Source organism: Grampus griseus (genome assembly GCF_964374135.1).
Source record: "Grampus griseus genome assembly, chromosome: 14".
Lineage (NCBI taxonomy): Eukaryota > Metazoa > Chordata > Mammalia > Artiodactyla > Delphinidae > Grampus > Grampus griseus.
This window is the reverse complement of record NC_139008.1, coordinates 47,813,800-47,836,759: the sequence shown is the minus strand read 5'-3', so window position 1 is coordinate 47,836,759 and position 22,960 is coordinate 47,813,800. Positions and strand designations below refer to the sequence as shown.

Sequence of the window (22,960 nt, the reverse complement as noted above, 5' to 3'; positions counted from 1 at the left end):
TCAGATTATCCGGTAAAATCCGTCCAGACGGGGCGGTGACAGTGAAAGTATACAATTCTTGTTGACTTACATCTCCTCCCACTTCCACTTCTTCCAGGCCCTGAGGCAGCTTTTCCCTGTCAGCGCGCAATCACCTGGCGCACCTGGCCCTTCCAGTAGGCCACGCCCTCGGGTTTTCCCAGCGCCGCGAAGCCGCAAGGAACCGCCCAGCGCCTCACGGTGCTCCCGCGGGGCCGCCCCACGCCCCGCCCCAGTCGTGAGCCACCTCCAGCCCCCTCGAGCCTTGGCTCCGCCCCCTTCAGCTCCCCAACGTCCTCGGCGTCGGGCCCGAGCCTGCGCCTGCGCGTGCGCCTTGGGGCCGAAGTCGGGGCGCGCGGCAGCTGGAACGCGGAGAGCGGCGGGCGGTGCAGCCAATGGGAGGCGGCGCTGGCTAGAGGCTGGGAGGCGGGGCCTGCGCGGGTGTTAGGTTAGCGCGAGGCGTGACCTAGTTGACAGGCTCTGAGGTGCTGCTGTGGTGGCTGCCGCGGGGCTGAGGCAGGTGGGAGCCGGAACCGAGTGCGTACAGAGGGAGGAGGGCGGCGACTGGAGAGCGGCGAGCGGCGCGGGACCCGGAGCCTCTTCCACTTTTTCCCTCCCGAGCGCCCCCTCCCACCCCTCCCACTCCGCATACACCCTGTTTGCCCGTGAGCCTGGGGAACTTGCAGCTTAAAGCCAGCCACCCCCACAGCAACATGTACCCCAGCAACAAGAAGAAAAAGGTGTGGAGAGAGGAGAAAGGTAACCGGCCCGTCGAGTCCCGGGGGGCGGGGGTGGGGTGGGGTGGGGTGGGGGCGGGAGTCAGGGCTGTGTGTGCAGCGGCGCCCTCCGCCCCACTCCCGCCTCGCGCCCGGCTGGCCGGTGCCGCCTCCCTGGCGGGTCCGTGTGTACACACGCGCGTACGCGCGCGCACGCCGGCGTGCACGCGCCGCCCCCGGGTACCTGCCGCTAGCACACGTGTGGGCGCACGCCCCTCTCTGCCGCCCGCCGCGCCCGGTCACCTTCGCCCCGCTAGCGGCGCGGACCGCCGCGCGGCGGCCCGCGGGCTCCGTACAACTTGTTCAGGCCCCCGCACCCTGTTCCCGGACCCCAGCTGGGACTTTCGGACTCCCGGCCCGGGTGTCCCGCGAATACGTGCCCACCAGCTGGCACCGCGGCTGCAGCTGCTGCTGCTGCTTCGCGCCCGCCGAGCCTCAGACATTCACTCCTCGCCTCTGTCCCCTGTCTCCTGCCCATCCGCTGGCTGGGCGTCCCCACCTTCGGGTGTTCAGCCAGGGCCCCTGTTTCTGCGCCGCAGTGTGACTTTGAAACCTGGATCTCTGGGGGAACCTAAAACGAGTGGGTCTTGTCCGCGAGGCTAAGTGCAGTCAGAGAAGTCTGAATGGGCTTTTCTCTGCAGTGACTTCCTCTAGATTCCATCCCCATTCATAGTCTGAAGTTGCTCCGAGTAAGAGTATGAGACTGATGTCGCTCTCTGTGAATGAGCCCATCCCTGAGTTTCGTGCAGATCAAAGTTTATCCAGATCAGCCAGGTTGACGGTGACGCTGATGTCGATGAGACGCAGAGGTGTGCGACCCAACCCTCTTTTATCCATCTCTCTCCCTGTTTTTCTCTGGCATCATAGTTAGGGAATATTCCAAGGTAAAACTTGAGTCTCTGTAGTTTTTCTTTTCTTTTCTTTCTTTCTTCTTTCTCCTTCCTTCCTTCCTTTTCTCTTTCCTTTTTTTAAAAAAAATTTTTTAGCAGCTGATTGTACAGAAATGTAGTAAAAAGTATTCGCACTGCTACTGCTCTGTATCAGGAGTGAGGTCGAGTGAGGGAAGTGCAAATCTCTCCTAAGTATCTCATCTTTTTTATAGAACAAGGATAAAGGGGTGACTAGAGTGAAAGTTAATTTCCTTGATAATAGTTCTTTAAAATCTGTGGATTCTTATTGCAACTGCTGGTCTTTATAAATAAGGCCAAACAGTGGATGAAAGAAAGGGAATGAATATGGGGAAAAAAATCCTTTATGTAGGGGCCTACTTAAAACAATGCATGAGGAAGGGGATGAGGAGGGACTTTTTTTCACATTAACTACTGGGAAGATTTAACATAGCATAACTGAACGACCCAATTAAAATGGTCTTTAAATATTGACAGACTATGCCATTTAATTATGTTTTAATGATTATGGACATATATAGAACTAAATTTTGGTGTCGCAAATCAAATGCTGTTGAGAATAATAGGCTGATATATAAAGTAGCGTAAAATAGTTTTGCTTTGTTTTTGCAATAGAAGTTATTTGAGTTTCAACAAGGATTTACCTTGTAAACACTGAAAAATCTTTTATGCCCATTTTTATTGATGGTCTTGAAATGTTAGGTTTGTATTATTGATAATAATGAAGGCAAAATAGTGGAAAACATGGAGATTGTTTTCAATATATGAATAATTGATGAAATTATAGCGATTACTTAAGAACTATTATATTTTTCTGTCATAATAATGTTCCTAAAGTAACAATGTTACAATGATTCCTTCATTTAACATCTACACTGTTGGACTTTCATAAGCAAGCGTTTTTAAAACTTTAATGTCTTGATTTTTTTTTCTTCTTTTACTTCTAATAATAGGGGAAAATATTACCAAATTAATATTATCTAAACAGAGAAGCAAATGCACAATTAAAGAAGGCAGTTAACAAAGTAAAATTTTCTCTTGTCCAAAACTGACATATTTTTGCATTAAAAGAGAAAGTTATTGTGACTTGAAGACTTTTTAGTGTGTCAGCGTCTTATCAGGATATCTATTTTTGGAATATTTAGTAACGTATAATATTGTAAATCAACTATACTTCAATAAACATATATATATATGCATATACATATATATATATATATAAACCCATATGTTATACCATCAAGAAGGAGGTGAGGATTTCCAGGACAGTAGTTAGTATTAAGAAGCTGATGGAAAGCGTGACCTTTTTCTGAATTGTACTGGAGAGGGTGGTATCGTATTTTTGTACCTGTTATTTAAATCTAAAGGAAGGCTTACCCACCTCATTGAAATGTCAAGGCATTCTTTAAATATATTTTAACTCAGTATACCATCTACTAAGCACATCTGCAAAGGTGAAACATTCTTTAAGGAAAAGTTTTGTGTAAAGCTGAAGAAACTGTGTATATGACTGTGTCCCCCAGTATGTTTCATCGTTTAAATAAATAACTAAGGAATTCTCAAGTCCACATAGGTTAAATAAACAGTGTTGATTTAATATTTTGTGCCCTAGTTCAGAACCACTCAATGTGTATTATCATTTCAAGTACTGAAAGTTCAATTCTCAGTGTTTTATCTTATTGTCTTATTATTCATCTTCTTTTTTTCCTAAGTGTCCACACTTAAACTTTTAAGTAAATGGAATGACAGAGGCCAGGTTGCATTCCCATATGTACTTCTGAGACTCACTGAAAATACAAGTTGCTCCGTAATATCTTTCATCCTGATCGTTGATATTGCTGTATTTCCATATTAGTGATCTGAACTTTTTTAGTAGTGCTTTGGTAAACACTAGTCGTCACTTTTCCTCCTCCGTGTGATTATTTCAAATTTACCATTCCCTTCAAGTTTCCTATTCCATCAAGACCTTAAGTTCGTGTGCTAAACAGATGACATTGCCTTTTAATTCACGGAGAAAATACATGTCATATAACATGAACAGCCCTAACATTTTCCATAGTCTCTTTTGTTTCTTTACATGTCTGTTGTTCTTTCAGCTTTCTTCCTCTTTTAGAGGAAGCACTTTTCATCTTTGTTTCTAAGGATTAACCCCTCTGTGTGTGCCCTTTATCTCATCTGTATTATTTGAGATCTTGTACTATCATTTATTCTCCTTTGGGTATGTTTAGTTTCTCAGTGTCTTTGGGTTCCTCTCCTCATCCTATAACAACGATCAAGGAAGGTAGCCTTCCTTCCACAGGGCTTCACCTTGGAGTTGCTGTTCTCACTTTCCTTCTTTTCCTCAGTCCCTCAAAATCTCCTGGATCTCAAGTTATGTTCCAAGGAAACTAATGTTCCTAAAATCATTCAGTGATAACAATGATGATGGTACTCATATAAAAATAGTTACTATTTGAGTCCTGTTTGTGTGCCCAGCACTATTTTAAGTAACTTACTTGGATTATCTCATTTAATTCTCACAACAACCCTGTGAGGTAGTGTATTTTAAGGTCAAGAACTTATAACACCTTTTGCCTGGGTTTGAATCCTAGTTGTACTGCTTACTAGCTGCGGAACCTTAGGTAAGTTATTCAACCTCTCTGTCTTAGTTGCCTTATCTGTAAGTTGGGAATAATACCTACCAACTACCTGAAAAAGAAACTGAGCCATAGAGAGATTAAGTAATACAAGATCACATAGATTTACATGATTTGGTGTTAGAATCCAGACAGAGCTGTTAACCATTTTGTTCTCTTTTCAGTGTTGTTCTTGACCCAGTTGATAAAAACCCATGGCTTATTAATTTTCATTCTTTTTGATCTTTCTGTAGCAATTGACAAGATTTCCCCTTTTCTCCTCATTAAAACTCTTTTCTCTGCTGGTTTCCACTTCAGTGGGACCCTGATTCACCTTGTACCTTCAGTGACATCTAAGTTTTATTTCATTTTTTTTCCTCTTTGTGTTCACTCCCTAAATGTTGTTTGTTTGAGGTTTGGTCCCCTGTCTTACCCTCCCCAATGAATTTCCTGTAGGCCTAGAATTTTAGGTTATAATTTCCAAATCTCTAGGCTAGATCTTTCCTGAGTTCCAGATTCTTGTTTTCAACTTGAATGGTCTAGGCATCTTGAATTCAATATAGTGTTGAGTATTGTAGTATTGTGATTTGAATATATCACATCTGATGAAAATCTTGTTTTTTGGTCTCCTATTGTGGCTGAAGAAAAGCCAGTTCTAGGAGCAGGGAGAAATGTTGGTTGCCCAACATTTTTTCACTTGTGCTTACCTTAATACTTTCTGCAGTTTATTTCTGTGAAAGAATCTTTTAAAGTGATTATTTTATGAGGGTTAGATTACGTAAAACTAGATGCTGTCCTTAAATCCATTCATCTAAACTACAATACTTTGTAATATGCTGAAAGAGAATTCGAGAGTGAGAGTATGACTGTCAATTGCTCTACATTGTGGCGATCTTTGGTAAAGTAAATATATGATACATGACAGCTGACATACAGAATGAGTGAGGTTGCCAGTGTCAGTTTATATATTGAATATTAGAAAATCTTAATTTATTTGTAAATAAATCTAATTTATTTCCTTAAGTTCGAAATAAATAGAATTTTTTAGTTTGTTCCCCCAGTATCCTAGTGGGTCATTTTATGTACCTTCTAGGATATGAATAGTCAACTTTGACTATTAGTGGTGTACTTTATAGAATAAGATTAAATGGCTCGGCATAGTATACAGATTCCTGTACATTTTCGTTTTAATTCATGTTTCTAGTTACCTTTCAATTCTGTGGCCACTTTCCCTCCTCGTAACATATCTTGCAGCTTCATTAAACTATTCGTATCTCCTTATCTTTGTTTACATTGCTCTACTAGTCTGAAATATCCTTATTTCTTACCTCTTCATGGCAGAATTCTACCTGTCCTTCAGGAACGAGCATACATGTCACCTCCTTTGGGAAGCTTTTCTTGAGAAGGTAGTACAGTATGGTGTCTAACGGTATAGGCTATAGTTTTTTACTAATGGAGATATCTGAGTGAATTTTAATGGAAAGCTCTGTTGCTTTGGACAAACTGCTGAACTTTGATGTGCTTCATTTCCCTATCTGCAAAATCAGGATAATAATACTATCAGTTTTGCTGAGTGTTGGGAAGATTATTTTAATAAAATTATACATGTGAAGTACCTGGCACACAGTGTGTTCTTTATAAATAACATCAACTATTGTTACTTCAAAGTGTTTAAAATGTTTTAATCTTATAATCAAGATTTATACTTAAAGTATTGTTTATATCACCTCCATAATGGTATTATTAATTGAAAGGGCACTTTTATTTTTGATGGCATTGTAGAATTAAGTAAATATCTTGGTGGCTGCTTTTCTTGTGCTGTTAGCATTTGTACTTATTTGTCTTAGGATTTTGTATTTATGTAGCTATTATTTTTTATCTTATCCGTATCCTCTTATGTCTTGTGAACTCCTCAAAGTTAAAGGTCACCTTTGTACCTGCAGTGTATAAACATATCACCTGGCACATAGTAGACTGTCAGTAGATGTTTAAAAGAGTTTACTTCTTCCTTGGACTATCGCAAGAACGTCTTCCTCATCAGGCTTAGATCTTATTTTTCCCCCTACTAATGTAGTATTAATTTGACACCTTTTAACACTCAAATATGGAGTCATTAGATTTGATTTTGGTATTCTTCAAGGCCACACCAATTCTTTGGTTAGTTTAATGTGGTTAATATTTAAATTGTAAAATAATTCCTGAACTTAAAAGTTAAATACAAATGGAGATTCTGCTTTTATTTTGCAAGAACGTTTGCTGAAGATGACCGTAGAGGAGAGACGCAAAGAATACCTAAGGGACTATGTTCCCTTGAACACCATCCCATCATGGAAAGAGGAGATGAAGGGCAAGAGTCAAAATGATGGTAAGTTTCTCAGAACATTTTTCAAGTAGATACTGTTCTCATTGATTTATGACTTCTGCAGGACAATTATTGATAGAATTGAATACCTGGCATTTAATAAAGAGATGTCATTTTTGCTATATGAAATAATTGGCTGTCATTTAATTGCTTTTAGCAATCTACTCTGTGTTATTTAAACTTAAATTATTTTAACATAATTCATGTTTGGAGATATACCACATTTATATTATGTACTTTTTTATAGATACTTTAAAAAAACTATTCTGTAGTAGTTGTTGGAGCAAATGATATTAGGGATATGTTGCTTTAGTGAGATGGCCTTTTGAGTTTGTTTTGATTTGGTTCATATATATCGCATTTCTTCAAGTTATTTTCAGGATTGGATACAGTTGAAAGATAGTATATTAGGAAGGATAGAGAAAAAACAAATAACATTTCACATAATTTAAAGAAGAGTATATATTTTGTATGATGTGCTATTGGTAAAGTATTTGTATGGTAAAATTTACTCACTCTCAAAGTTTTTATGGTTTGATGAGACTCTAGATAGTTTGACGGAAAATATATGTGTTAGCATATAAATGAACTGTTAAGTATTGAAAAGGTATATGGAAACAGTTATAAAAACAACATAATAGATTTAATAGAAGTTTAATATGTTATCTTTGAATGAACACTCATTGGTGTTAATAGTCTGAATGTGAAATTTAAGAAGAAACAGGGTGCTTTTTAGAATACATAAATGTTTCAAAAGAAAGATAATTTTATGAAAGGGACTGAGGACATTCTAATTTCACAGGTTGTGGTCTTAGATTGGTGGAACTGTAGAGTATACTATGGACCCGGAACAAGAAGACTAGCGTGGAATTCCTGTGGACAAAATCTGTGGGAAACAGCAGCCAAATTAGCCTTTGGTGTCTGTGAAGAGAACATGCTTATCTGAGTGTTTGGGCTTTAGAGGGAATTTTGTTTTTCTGGGAAAGCAAAGCCTTTGAGTTCTTTTAGAGCTAACTCTGCCTGGAAAAATGTGTGACCTTGGGCAAATGGGGTAGTGGCTGTATCCCAGGTTCTATTGGGGTCACTGAACAAGCTGATTGGGATGTACACGTCTGACCTGCTTGCCCAGTGTCTTCAGTAAATGCAGTTATTTTAATAATGGGCTAATTAAGACATCATTGAGAAGGTAGTGCTGTGTAATGAAAAGAATATAAATCAAAAGGACAGATCTCTGGGCCTTGACTGAACTAGGGCCATATGCCTCTTCATGGTTGGGTCTGTTATTTATTCTTTTGTTTATGAGAAGCTGGTATTGAATACTTCAGCTCCACTTTTTGTGGCAAGTGAATCTCTCTTTCACTTGTGCTTCATTCATCTGATTTTCTTTCTTCATTGCTATTGTAGGTGGTCAGTTTTCTAAGGATGCAATACCTGATGATCTTCTTTAACAGATTTTGCCTCCTGAAATAGAGGTAGATTTCTGTTGTTGCCAGAATAATTGAAAAAGCAATAGTGATACCCAGGCTGCATTGCCCAGTGTTGGGTCTGCTCACCTCTGTGTAGAGGCTTGGCCTTTTTATGTTGGTTGCTTCTATTTGAATATTCAGCACGTGGGAGTGTAGGGTTGAACTGGGTGGTTAGAGAATTCGGAGTTGGATATTTTCAGAGATAGCCACAGCCCAAAATATTTCTGCCTAATCAGAGACGATACATCGAGTAACACCTCACATTGTTATTCCCTAACAAGAGTCTGTATATTTAATCCTTTCTCCCAATATGAGCTTTACAGTGGTTTACAACTGCTCTCTATATTTCGTTTCTTTCCTTCATATTTTTTTGAACTTGAAAGTTCTTCATGAGGAACTAGGTGGTGTACTCAAAATTGTGTTTCTATTAAACAATGTCTTATTTCCATCTAATGTTACTTGCTTCTCTCTGTTGTGACCTGGAAATTGGTGACTGGTCTCTTCTTTTTTTCATGAAATGGAATGACTCATTTTATAATTAATAACTGTTAATTTCTTTGCGTTATATGTATCTTTCATAGTGCTTTGTTGCAGCATTACCTACCCAGTGCTCAGTTACACTAAAATATTAGTCAAGAGAGTTTTAGTATTTTATTAGTTTGAAAGATCCTTTAAAAATATAAATCTTTAAAAAATGATAAAGGACAATTGTAAAGTTACATTTTTATATTTTATTTCTAAGTGTTTAAGCCACTGCTTATAAATGTATATATATATATAGGTATTGATATTTATAATAGTTTAATCTTTTAAGTATGAGATTTCAAACTAAGTTTTAAAAGAAGTCTGTTTATAATTCTGTGTCATATAGTTTCTGATTTGTAGGAAAGGAATACTATTTATTGGGCTAGCACAACATGCCTATTTTAAATTTAGTAGTTTATCATTATTACCTATGTTTTTATAGAAGGCCATGTGTCATGGCCTTGATATTCATGATTACATGGAACGTTCTCAAGCTATTGTTTAATAAGTTTTTTTCTTAACTTTGCTCAGTTTTCTTTTACTTTAATTAAATGCTTCTTGTTATTTTATTGTAACAAAGTTAAATAATAATGAGAGGAGTAGTAGCCAGATGTATTTGTCATAATTTTAATTTTAAGTTTTCTTAACAAAAGGAAACCAAAAATTGCCAAATAATATAAAAATCAATGTGCAGAAAAGAGGAAGCAAGTAGATAATATTTTTATTTTGATTTACTACTTTTTTTTTTTTTTAAAGAAGATGTTGGGGGTAGGAGTTTATTAATTTATTTATTTTTGCTGTGTTGGGTCTTCGTTTCTGTGCGAGGGCTTTCTCTAGTTGTGGCAAGTGGGGGCCACTCTTCATGCGGTGCGCAGGCCTCTCACTATCGCAGCCTCTCTTGTTGCGGAGCACAGGCTCCAGACGCGCAGGCTCAGTAGTTGTGGCTCACCGGCCTAGTTGCTCCGCGGCACGTGGGATCCTCCCAGACCAGGGCTCAAACCCGTGTCCCCTGCATTAGCAGGCAGATTCTCAACCACTGTGCCACCAGGGAAGCCCCTTGATTTACTACTTTCTTAATATTGGAGAACTAGGGATCAGCAGAGGAAAGAATGGGAGATGATTACCAAAAAAACCCCATTTGCTTATTGTTCATGTTTATATTTTTCAACTACTATTAGTAAATCTCTGGAATTATATGCTTCTAATTACTTCTTCCTCTGTGTTAGCAATTCTGTAATAATTCTATTTCATTTGTCAGTTGCTGTGTTGTAGGGAATTTTAAAATGCTTGTCTCTCTATTATATCTGTGTCTCTAGCAACTGGAATAGTGCCTCATGTGTAGGTGTGCTCAGTCAGTATGTTACATAAGAATGCCTCAGAGGTTAACAGTCTACAATGGACAATTCTTTTTTCTTTATTTTTTTCAAACTTTAATATGAGCATTTAAAAACATATATAAAAATAGAGTACTGTAATGAACCTTTCTGTGCCCACCACCCAGTTTCAACAGTTAATGATGGTCAGTTTTATTTCATGTATATCAGTGCTCCCTGCACCTTTCTCCCAGACCGTTTCAAAGCAATTCCTGTATATCTTATCAACTTTATCTGTAAATATATGTATGTGTGCCTATGCATGCATCTCTAAAAAGGTAGGGACACTTTTTTGTTGTTTTAATATAACCACAGCACTCTCACATCAGAAAATTAATTCTTTAATGTAATTAAATGTCCAGTTAGTATTCACATTTTTCTCATTGTCTAATAAAGAGTTTTGCTTTTTTTTTTTTTTTTTTTTTTGCGGTATGCGGGCCTCTCACTGTTGTGGCCTCTCCCGTTGTGGAGCACAGCCTCCGGACGCGCAGGTTCAGCGGCCATGGTTCACGGGCCCAGCCGCTCCGCGGCATGTGGGATCTTCCCGGACCGGGGCACGACCCCGTGTCCCCTAGCATCGGCAGGCGGACTCTCAACTACTGCACCACCAGGGAAGCCCAAGAGTTTTGCTTTTTTGTACAGTTGGTTTGCTTGAGTCAAGATCTAGTAAACAAGGTTCACATACTGATATATTTCTTACGTCTCTTTTAATCTATAGTTTCTTCTCTTTCTGTCCTTTTTCCCTGTTGTAATTTATCTGCTGAATGAAGTAAGTTATTTGTCTTACAGAATTTTTCACATTTTGGATTTTGCTCAGTGCATCTTTGTTTTGTCATTTAGTGTGTTCCTCCGTCCCTCTATGTTTATTATGAGCTGGTAGTTAAATTCAGAGGCCTGATCAGAGTTGGGTTTAATTCTTTTTGAAAGAATACTTTATAGATTATTGTACCTTCTTTTTGCATGATGTCTGGTGATCGCTCTCTGTGGTGATAAGACTGATTGCTAGGTTCAGTTATTGTCTGTCTAATCCATTCTTTGTAAAGTTCCCTATCAACTTTTTCCCTCATGAATTTAGCAGCCATTGATGATTGATCCATTATTTTATTAGGGGTTGCAAAATAGTGTTATCCTAATTTTATCATTCCTCCTTCGTTTATTAGTTGGACTTCGGTAAAAACTTTTCCTTATCAACTTTTTTTTGTTTTCATGCAATACAGTTTATACAGAAAAGGCAGAATAAGTGCTAGATTTCCTTTTATTTACCAGCTTTTGGATTGAGTTGGTTTCCTGAAATCCTCCAAAAGTAGCCAAAGAGTACTTTCTCTTTAAGTTTTGACTGGCATTTTGAATCTTTCTCTTCCTCTTTCCCCATTCTTCCTACCCCCACATGCGTTAAATGGGAATGCCTCATTTAAAGTATAGTGCCTGTACAAATACATACAATTACTAAAATGTAGTCCTAGGATATAGTAGAAAGGCAAAGATAGATATAGATATATCAATGGATGGATGGATATGATAGAAGGATGACATTGCTTCTTTGTAGGGACAGAAGTTCAGTTCTCAGGTTTACTTGTTATGTGTTCTGTTCTCTTTTGCTACTTTCCACGCTGAGGTTCTATTAGAATACCACTCAGAGAAGCATGACTTTGTCATGCTTAGGCTAATTTTCTCTTACTGTTTGGTATCAGAGAAAATAGCTATAGCTGTAAGTTTAGATTGACTGTGAATCTTTACTTTTAATGTTTATATGGAACAGTAAGGGATGAAAAATACAATAAATGATGAAGGTGAGTTAAGTGGAAACTATAAGCTATTTTATTCAGGTCTGACAAAATATTAAAAGGGTCATTTAGAAAGAAACTTCATATTTCATATCTTATATGTAATATTCAAATCTGATTTATAGGTCATTCGAAAACACTTAACTACAAAAACCTGAACTGTGAAGTCTTTGTAAGTCTGAATTTCCATTTTTTGAGGTGTATAGAAATATTTTGAGATATTTGGGTTGACTAGGGGCATGTGTGTAATCTTTCTTTTGGTTAACTTAGAAGCTCAACCTCGTTCGCTCTCTTAAACTAATTTCTACTTTTAAATGATTTTCATAAGAGGTGATGGCTGACCAAAGAATAAGTTAAGTCCAAATTGCTGAGTCTCTCCATCACACTGAGATCTTATTTCAATGTAGGTTTTGAATTTTGTTATATTTTACGTATGTCCTAGGTTGAATATTGATATTCAGAAATCACCAAAGAAAGAGTATCTTAATCATATTTCAATCCCAGTGCATAGTCCAGTATTTTTATCCTTAGTAAATTAGCAATAACTATTTTTTTAATGTCAGTATGTTTATTAATCACCAGGAATGAGGAAATAAGAATATAATTATGTTGCTGAATATTATATGGAGAGGGGTAAGGGACCATATGGTAAAACAAATTAAAAAATTTTAATAACTATGATGAGGTGGGCTTTGCCGCAGATTTTAAAACTATATTAACTGCATTATTTTATTAAATATTTGATGTTGTTGGTTGGAAGACAGGCCACAATTTAAAATGACTGAATAGTTAGGAAAATGGTATTTATAACAGGATGGAATTCAGTAGGCTTATAGAAATTGGAAAGGAATGTTTCCTATTATAGTCTTTTGATATTGATCCCTTTTTATATTATTTTCAGTTTGAGCACTATAATTTAAAAGTAAGATAATCTGTAGAAGCAGAAGAAAGCTCAGAGCAAAACATCTCAACTTTTTAGGTACAAGTCATTTATTTTCAGCGGGTGGTGATTTATTTTCCCCACTTGTATGACCTTAAAATGAATTTAATTAAAAAAACAGAAAGCTATTTTTGCCTCAAGTAACTAAGACCACTCTAGCTTATTCTTCAAACAATTATTTGTGAAGTTTCCATTACGTGTAAAGATGTTGCACAAGCAGAACTTATATTAGAAACAGTCATTTTTCACTCCAAAAGTGAAAAGTAGACTAGGATAAAGACTAAAATCCTAAATGACCTGAATTCTTCTATGATCTTGCCCCTCTCCTTTTTGGCTTCTTATTATATCACTCCCTTTCTTGGTCTCTGCATTTAGCCACACTGTCCTTTCTTTTTCTGGAATGTATTGTGCTCCTTCCCACTACTGGGTCTTTATCTGGTTGTTTTTATCTCCACGTCCTTGTTAATTTTTCTCAGCTTTCAGTTCCCAGCTTGAAACCCTTCTATTCTGTCTGGAGTCTTCGCTGAAACCTTACTTTGGAACAGTTTCCTATATTAAATACTTTCATACAGCTATGATCCTTTTCATACAGCATTAATATCAGTTTGTTTTTAATATACTCAATCATAGGATTATCTGATCAAGATCTATCTCCTTGTAAGGTTAATTACTGTGAACATAGGGACCATGTTGTCTGTCGTAACTCTCCTTTATATCTGTGGCATCTAGCATTATGCTTGTTGCACAGTAGATATTCAGTAATTATTTGTTGTGTGAATTGAATAAATGATAAACTATTTGCCTGATGGTATTTTCATGCATTATTTTCTGTCTTCCCACCTTTTCTTCACTGTATTGTAAAGATTCATGTGGGAATAATGGGCTTAGAAATTAATCCAGTTGCTTTTTAATGTAGGTAATAAATACTTTGCATCTCTGTAATATAAGGTTGGTTTTATTGTTTTAAAAGTTAGATAGCCTAATGATAAACTACAATTAAGGTTTTACAGAACTACTGTATAGATATTTAACTAGTTGACACAAGGACGAGGATTTATGTTATGTGTATTCATCAGCATTGTGTATTATTATTTATAGTACTTAGTAACTAAACGTTATTTCAATTTCTGTGAACTTAAATGTCAACAGAACTTAAGTTAAATGAGTGTAAATGTAGAAACTTAAGCCTATTATATAATAAGATTTTAAAGTGTAGAAAAATCTTAAGGTATTACCATTGTAAATGCATTTACTTTGGCATTATTGATTCTTGACACATAAAACAACTGTAAGAAATTATATTAGTATTATATCCTGCTTAAGCCCTTTACTGAGTTAGTTGGTTTGCTTCAAAAAAGAACTCGGCTACAGATAAAGAATTTGGTTTCCCATGGAAGAATTAGGCTAAGTAAGAGAATTTTGAGAATAAATAGCGTTCACTTTAATGTATAAAAATATTAAAAATTTTTGTGTAATGATATTTTGTGTGAAGGTGTGAACATTGGTTTAGTCAGACATTTGTGAAGTAAGGTTAACTTCTAAAATAGAGAAAAAAGAATACGAAGAAAAGAACATATAGTGATTCATAATTTACTGCATGGTTTTGTTTTTCCTCTGCCTTTATCTCACTCTTGGTCTTTTAAACTGTTTTCCAACACTATTTTAACAACACATAAATAAGTTTTATCGTACATTGCACCGTGTACCAAGTTCTATGTAAATTGTCCTTGTATTTAAGCTTGTTTTTAAAATAATGTAGAAACAAAAATCAAACACCTTTTTTTTTTGATACATATCAAGATGACCCAGTGTTGAAAACACAAAATGAGAAGTTCTTTCTGTGTTATTTTGTAAGTCTGTAACTTCACCACAGATTGTGTTAGTTTTCTTTTTAACCCATTAAGTGAATTATACTAGTAAATATGGTTTTACTTAAATACATTTTGGTTAGTGCAGACCAAAATGAGATAGGTTATAGACTGGTGGTAGCCAAAGCCAACCTTTTCCTTTCTCCCCACCCCTGTCCCCACCTTGATTGTCTTTCTGTATAAAAGAGTCTTTATAAAAGTCTGTCTTCTTTTTTCAAATATTTAGTTGTTACATTTTTATGTAAGTATTCAAAACAAGGATTTGAATATAGTTTACGGTTTTATTGAAGCCTTTGATTTAGAACCAAGTTGAGAATTACTGATGAAACAAGTAACAAATATAGATAATAAAGTTCAGTAAAAGTCCATATGCCTGGCCATATGCATGCCAGGGCAGAAGATATATGAGCCTTTGGAGGTTTGGAAATATTACGGTTTAGTTTGGTCTAGGTCCAGGGCAAGCCATGGATTTCAGATTGCTAGTTGTTCTCTAGAGATTGGATTAGGATATATTCAGTTTTTTTAAGAATCCAGACTATCCCAACATGGAGGTGATTCTCCCATTAAACTTAGATTTGAGATTGTGTCTGCCATATGAAAATAACAGAGCCAGAGATTTTCCAAATTTTATACTTCTCCTGTATTAGTGATTCTGTTGGGGTAAAAACTTTCAGGGTTTTGTTTTGTTTTGTTTATTTCTGTATAAGTTGAGGCTTACTGTTATATACTCATCAGGTGTGTAATAATGGGAGTGATTTTTATTATTTTGATAAGTATATGTATCTTCTATGTTAACTCTGGGAATGCACAGGTTTTGGGATTAAACGTGTCTGTCATCAAATCCCAATTCTGCTGTTATATACCCTAGTCAAAGAACCTGTGACCTCCCTAAACTTGTCTCCTCATATGTTAGTTACCCCATTGGGGCTGTTTGTTTTTCCTTCTTAAGGTTTTGAGGAGAACTAATTGAGAGAGGACATCAGTGTGTCTACATAGCTCCAAAGCCTTCTCTTATTATAGAATGCACCTTCCCCTTGCATGAAACTTTTTCTGACTCCTACTCATGTCTGTGCTCATAGCCAGTGTATAATAGAAAGTAGACTTTTTTCCTATGCTTGTAACTGTAAATACATGTACAGTTTGTTTGAATTTGGACTGTCTGCTTTAGAAGGTAGAAACTGTGACTGTTTTGGAATTTTATTTTATAGGGTCTAGTGGAGGTCTTTGTGTACAAATCCACTTAGTAGTTTGTGGTAAGTGTGCTAAGTAGAGTTACAACTGGTCAAGGAAAAAAATTTTTAAGACAGTTGGTTATTTGGAAAGATCAGGCACTACTTTTTTGTTTCCTCTGTGAGTGCTTGTACGTTGTTTTTAAGAATTTAGAAATTTGTACTGTTAGATTTGAGAGAAGATGGCATGTAAAACTGAAGATACTTTCTGAATTAAAGGCTAGTATTTTAAAATTTCTAAATTTTTTTGTTGTTATTTAGCACTTTGTAAGAGTAAATAACAAGCTAATAAAATTTCTGGCCATTGGGTGTATGTGAATTCTAATGTCATTGAAAGGGAAAAAATTTTTGTTTAAAACCAGATTTGACTGAACAGCTTTCACATACTAAGGGAATAGCATAATTCATACATCAGAAGAGATGACTTTTAGTTGAGGAAAATATCTTGAACCTTTGTGGATATGAGAAGTCTGGAAAGAAAAGACAAAAGCAGAGGGGAATTTTGAGTTTCTTGGGCAGCCTGAGAGAGAAGTGTGAAGGATATAGGAACAAAAGGAAAAGAAGATGTGAGGAGAAATGGTGGAGAGCAAGAAGCTCCAGCAATGCGGCAGGAAGTCAGTCCCTATGTAAGGACAGAATCCATCCATCTTTAAAGAATATAAATAGGATGGGGGCTGGAGATATTTATCTTACCTGATTATTAAAATAACAGGTGTACCTGGATGCAGATAACCAGTACCTGACATCTTGGTTGTTTTAATGATAGTAGAAATTATATGACTTATAAGAATACCGAATTTAACCATACTTATGAGTGTCTTTGACAAATACAAAAAATATTCTATCCTCTGTAGTCTCTGAAATTCTTCCTCTTATGCAGGTGGTAAGAGGCAGGACAGAGATAACAATGCCTACCTAGCAGTTTACTGGACATATGCTTATCTTAGCTAAGTAACTTGTTCAAATTTATGGTAACTTGACTTGGTTCTTAAGCATGTTTAAAATCTGTTTAACCATTTTAATTTTAACAGTTCAGTGGTTTTAAGTACATTTACAGTCATCATCAGTACCCACTTCCAAGACATTTTCACCTTCCCAAATAGAAACTCTGTACCCATTACCTAATAACTACCCATTTTCCTCTCTCACCCAGCTTCTGGTAATCTCTATTCTGTTTTCTGTCTCTATAAATTTGCCTGTTCTAGACTTCCTGTAAGTACAATCATACAATATTTGTCTCTTATGTCTGGCTTATTTCACTTAGTATAATGCTTTCTAGGTTCATCCATATTGTGCTGTGTATTACAATTTCATTCTTTTTTAAGGTTGGGTAGTATTCCACTATATATGTATGCCACATTTTGTTTATTCATTCATCTGTTAATAGACATTGGGGTTTCCACCTTTTGGCTATTGCAAATAATGCTGCTGTAAACTTTGTGTACCAGTATCTGTTTTGAGTCTCTGTTTTCAGTTCTTTTGGGTATATGACTAGGAGTGGAATTGCTAGATTATTTGGTAATTTTACGTTTAACTTTTTGAGGAACCACAAAACTGTTTTCCACAGCAGCTATACCATTTTACATTCCCATCAGCAATGCACAGGGACTCCTCTACATTCTTGCCAATTCTTGTTATTTTCTGTTTTTTTTTTTCGGTACGCGGGCCTCTCACTGTTGTGGCTTCTCCCATTGTGGAGCACAGGCTCTGGACGTGCAGGCCCAGCGGCCATGTCTCACAGGCCTAGCAGCTCTGCGGCATGTGGGATCCTCCTGGACCAGGGCACGAACCCGTGTCCCCTGCATTGGCAGGTGGACTCTCAACCACTGTGCCACCAGGGAAGCCCTTTTTTTTTTTTTTAATAATAATAAAATATAAAGAATAATTTCTTTCAGCAATGTTTTGGAATTTTCATTGTACAGGTCTTTCACCTCATTGGTTAAGTTTATTACTAAGTATTTTATTCTTTTTGATGCTATTGTAAATGGAATTGTTTTCTTAATTTTCTTATCAATTGTTCATTCCTGGTACATAGAAATGCAACTGAACTTTGTGTGTTGATTTTGTATCTTGTAACTTTGTTGAATTCAAGCTAATAATATTTTGGGTTTTCTACACATATGATCATGTTATCTGCGAACAGAGATAATTTTACTTCTTCCTTTCCAATTCATAGGTGTATATTCCCTTTAAGCTGCTGCTGAATTTAGTTTGTGTTTTGTTGAAGATTTTTGCATAGTTATTCACAAGGGATATTGGCTGTAGTTTTCTAGTAGTGTCTTTTTGGCTTTGGTATTCAGTAATGCTGGTTATATAGAATGAGTTAGGAAGTGTCCCGTCCTCTTCAATTTTTTCCAAAGAGTTTGAGGACTGGTGTTAATTCTTCTTTAAATGTTTGGTGGAATTCATCAATGATGCCCTCTAGTCCTGGGCTTTTTATGTTAGAAGGTTTTTGAAACTGATTCAATCTCCTTATTAGTTATAGGTCTATTCAGATTTTCTGTTTCTTTATGAGTTAGTTGTGGTAGGTATTTCTAGGTGTGTTTCTAGGTATTTGTCCATTTCATCTAGGTTATCCAGTTTGTTAGTGTGTAATTGTTCATAGTATACCCTTATAATCCTTTTTATGTATGTGAAATTTGTAATCATGTCCCTACTTATATTTCTGATTTTAGAAATTTTAGTCTTTTTTTCCCTCTTAAAACAGCTAAAGGTTTGTCAGCTTTATCTTTTCAAAAACCCAGCCCTTAGTTTTATTGATCTTTTTAAATTGTTTTTCTAGTCTCTATTTTATTTTATTTATCTCCACTAGTCTTTACTACCTCCTTTCTTCTGGTAACTTTGTGTTTAGCTTGTTCTTTTTATTTTTTTTAAGTTTCTTAATGTATAAAATTAGATTATTGATTTGATATTTATTTATTTAGATTTTTTTTTGACATGGACCATTTTTAAAGTCTTTATTTATTTATACTTTTTTTTTTTTTTTTTTTTTTTGCGGTACGCGGGCCTCTCACTCCGGAGAGGCCCGGACGCGCACAGGCTCCGGACGCACACAGGCTCCGGACACGCAGGCCCAGCAGCCATGGCTCCCGGGCCCAGCCGCTCCGTGGCACCAGACCAGGCATGAACCCGCGTCCCCTGCATCGGCAGGCGGACTCTCAACCACTGCGCCACCAGGGAAGCCCTAAAGTCTTTATTGAATTTGTTACAATATTGCTTCTGTTTTATGTTTTGGTTTTTTGGCTGTGAGGCATGTGGGATCTTAGCTCCCCAACCAGGGATCGAACCCACATCCCCTGCATTGGAAGGTGAAGTCTTAACCACTGGACTGCCACGGAAGTCCCAAAGTCTCTCTTTGTTTACTTTGTCTTCCTCAGGGTTTTACAGATGTTTCCTCAGGAGTTCTTCCGGCTTGATGCTGGGACACTCCTTCAGCACATAGCTAGGCCTCCTCTGAATCTAAGGATTATCTTGAGGTGCAAGCTTAAGGTCTTCTCAGCTCTTTTCTGAGCATGTATCCTGTCTAGACATGCACATGACTTTCTAAATTCCCCTGTATACATGGCTGCTTTTGAATGTCCTTATTTCCTAAAGAGCCTCACCCTGGCTTCTCCTTGGGCATTATATAGTCTATTATATGTCTGCCCGTAATCTTGTCCCAGGTGTCTGTGAGTCTGTAGTTGCCTAGAGCTTTTATGAGCTCTTTTATGAGCACTGCCTGCTGATTTTTCCATCTTAATTTTGAGTTAGGTGAAGTAGGGATGAGTGCCTTCCATCAGTTCTTCAAGTATCCCCAGATAGGTGAGAACAGACTTACACAATAATTTGCAGATAAGGTCTTTTCTCCTGGTTCACAGGAGGGAACTGGCAACCACTGCTACTGCTTCGACACCAAGACTGCTGTTGTGCTGGGGAGGGTGTAGGGCAAAGATGAGTAAAAATACTTTAAAAAGTCTCTTTTGAAGATGGGTTTTTCTTGATTGGGTGTTTGCTTGGCTTCTGTAAATCTTAGACTGTTTTCCAGAATTTCAACAAAGTTGGTTCAGACAGTTTCTGTCTTTTGTTTTCAGTGTTTATGTGGGCAGATGAGAGCTTGGAGCTATCTGGTTCACCATTCTGCTTGAACTTTATAATTTCAAATGTGAAAACCAACTGTTTGGCTACCACTAGCTGCTTTAACAAAGTAACCCTCAAGTTCAATGGCTTAACCTGATAAAAGTTTATTTCAGTTTACTTAACAGTCCATTTGTGGGTGTTTGTAATTGGTATCAGTGGAGGAGTGGTGGTGGTGGTGGTGGTGGTGTTTGGATTGGGGAATGTGAGTATGTGTGTTTGAGGGGGCACTCTGTTTCACGTAGTCCTTCAGCGACAGAGCTGATCAAGCCTATGCCTTCTTTAACACGTTGCTTCTGAGGGTGCCCTGGAGAACCTTAGGGGAAAGGGGAAAAGAGAGGGATGTATCAGAGGGTTTTATGAGCTAGCCCCCGGAGATGGTGCACTTGATTTTCACTCACATATCTTGGGCTAGATCTCAGGCACATGGCCATATTTAATTGTAAGAGAGGCTGAGAAATGTAATCTAACTATATACTCAGGAAGAGGATGAAACTAGTTATTTTGGTGAATAGCTAGTAATATCTGCCATACCAGCCATGCACAGAGCTTCCTTGAACTACCATTTTTCTATTGAATGAGCTGTAAGATACACCATTATTTTATATTCCATTAAGAAGGAAGAGGAAAAAAAGCACTGTCAATTGAATTATTATACAGTGCTCCCTAATCACTCTGATCTCTGTCAATAAATTTAAAAATTATTTTAGATTTCCTCCATTATATACTTTTATGATATATCATACTTGAACATACCTTAGAAGGAAACTATAAGTGAAGTAAGTTTAGGTCTTCCTAAAACATCTTTGCACTCAGAATCCATTCTTCTGAATCATTTTTTCCCAATCAGAGTTGTCAATGTGTTTTTCCACAGAATTATTTTATGTGCAGTTAGGAGAGTTGGTGATACAGTGCTACCTAAAAATGTACTCTGCTTTTGTCTGGGATTTCCTTCTAAACCACTGATACCTAGTCTGTAAGTTTTAATACTGGCATATTCTTTTTTTTTTTTTTTTTTTTTTTGCTGTACGCGGACCTATCACTGTCGTGGCCTCTCCTGTTGCGGAGCACAGGCTCCGGACACACAGGCTCAGCGGCCATGGCTCACAGGCCCAGCTGCTCTGTGGCATGTGGGATCTTCCCGGACCGGGGCACGAACCCGTGTCCCCTGCATCCACAGGTGGACTCTCAACCACTGCGCCACCAGGGAAGCCCTAATGCTGGCATATTCTTGATCTTACCAGGTGGTGTTAATGAAAGGTTTTCAACCAGTACTTGGACTCATGTTCTTTCCTCAAATGGTCATTTGGATTGTTGCCTGAAATATTGAGAGGTTGCAGTTGTCTAATTATATCACCAGAAATGATAAATAAATTCTTACATACACAGGCAGTGAAGACTGTCATGAACACCACCTCCACAGCAGCAACTGTAAATACCTTTAATTGTAAGGCACCTGCCAATTTCAGAGATGTTAAGATGTTAAAAAAAAAAAAAGGCATCTTCGAATTGAAGATGTATAGTATGTTGAATTTGTTTTGATATTTAAGTTTTTGTGTTTTTTAATATTTAGGACTTTTTACTCCTAATGCTGTCTAACCTATTGAAAACGCTGGTTATTTGAATTTATAAAAATTATTTTTTAGTTTTTCAAGTTCTTTAGTTTGGAGAATTAGGTGAAGTGAAGGGTAGGATGGATCAGCTCTTTGGAGCATTGGCTTAAAGTTATGAGAGTCTGATTTTAGAACAATACAGGAAAACACTTAAACACTGCTAGTTGCTTCTGAATGGAATGGAGTCTGACACAGTGCATTTTCTGTCATTGGAATTATTCAGAAAGGTTCTGGATGAAAATCAGTCAGACAGTGAAAGCCCTTCCTTCACTGGGCAGTAATTGAAGAAGATGTTGTCTAATGTGTCTTTCTGACTGTTGAGATTCTTATTCTAAAATAATTTAATTTTGTTTAAGTGGTCTTCCCTTTTCTGATCCTTGACGGTATAATTTATCAGTGCTTTCTGTCGGCGGTTGCAACACCAGTGATTTTTTTTTTTTCTTAATGTAAGACAGACAACTAAATGCAGATTACCGTTCTGTTTCTAATTAAGTGATTAAACATACTAAGCCAAGGCATTCTTTGGAACACTGATTGGCACAGAGGGAGTGTGTATTCAAGGAATAGTACTTTTTCCTTTGTGGATTTCACTGCAAAATATTGTTACCTCATTTTCCTGGGGGCACAGGAAAATTCTAATTTGTTGGTTCTTTCAGGGTTTAGTTTGTGAAAGGGGCCACTGTCAATTTTATTTTTAATTAAAAAAAGGCTTATGGAAATGACCCTCTTTCCTCTCTTTCTTTTTGTTGTAACACAGTACTTGTGGCCAGACTCTTTGGAATTATCAGTACTTAAACAACTAAATAAGGAATCTTCTGACCTTTCCTGTTAGTGGCTCAAATAGTCATTACAAGGATTGTTCATACACTTTTGCGGAGCAAATTAAATAGGTGAAGGACAGCCAAGTTTTAGAAAGAGAGAGCCAGAGATACATCTTTTTCTTATTTTCTTCCTCATACCCAAATCTAGATGTCAAGTTATCTGAGATTTACTTTTACTGAAAATAATGATAGTGAATAATAACATTCCCACTTTAGTTTTGGCCATTCATAACTTGCCAGTAGCTCAAACCTGGGATTTTAAAGACTTTTGAACTATGTTCATGGAATGCTTTATTGAGTAAATATATGTTTTTCATCATAATGAAAACATGTCTTTTTTCTGAATAGATTTGTGCTGGTATTCTAAATATTTAACGTATCTCCCTCTTTGTGAGAGAGACCGCTCTAGATTTCTCTGGTAATATTTCTGGCAAAGTCTGTGCTCTTAATCTGTCTGCCTCTTATGCTTTTACAAATACTCTACTGTATGTGTACTCATATAGTATTTTGTTAGTTTATATAGTAAAAACTAACATTATATATACATGG

The 22,960-nt window shown here is 37.2% G+C and overlaps 1 protein-coding gene across 1 annotated transcript in view; it reads left to right on the top strand.

Annotated features, from left to right (window-relative positions):
• Positions 1-659: 659 nt before the first annotated feature.
• MACROD2 (mono-ADP ribosylhydrolase 2) overlaps positions 660-22,960 on the top strand; it is a gene marked incomplete at its 3' end in the record, with an annotated part of 1,963,559 nt that continues 1,941,258 nt past the window's right edge. The window contains 2 exon segments of the mRNA XM_082670986.1: positions 660-777; positions 6,566-6,682. Of these exon segments, the coding sequence (XP_082527112.1) occupies positions 732-777; positions 6,566-6,682 (163 nt within the window). The 5' untranslated portion in view covers positions 660-731.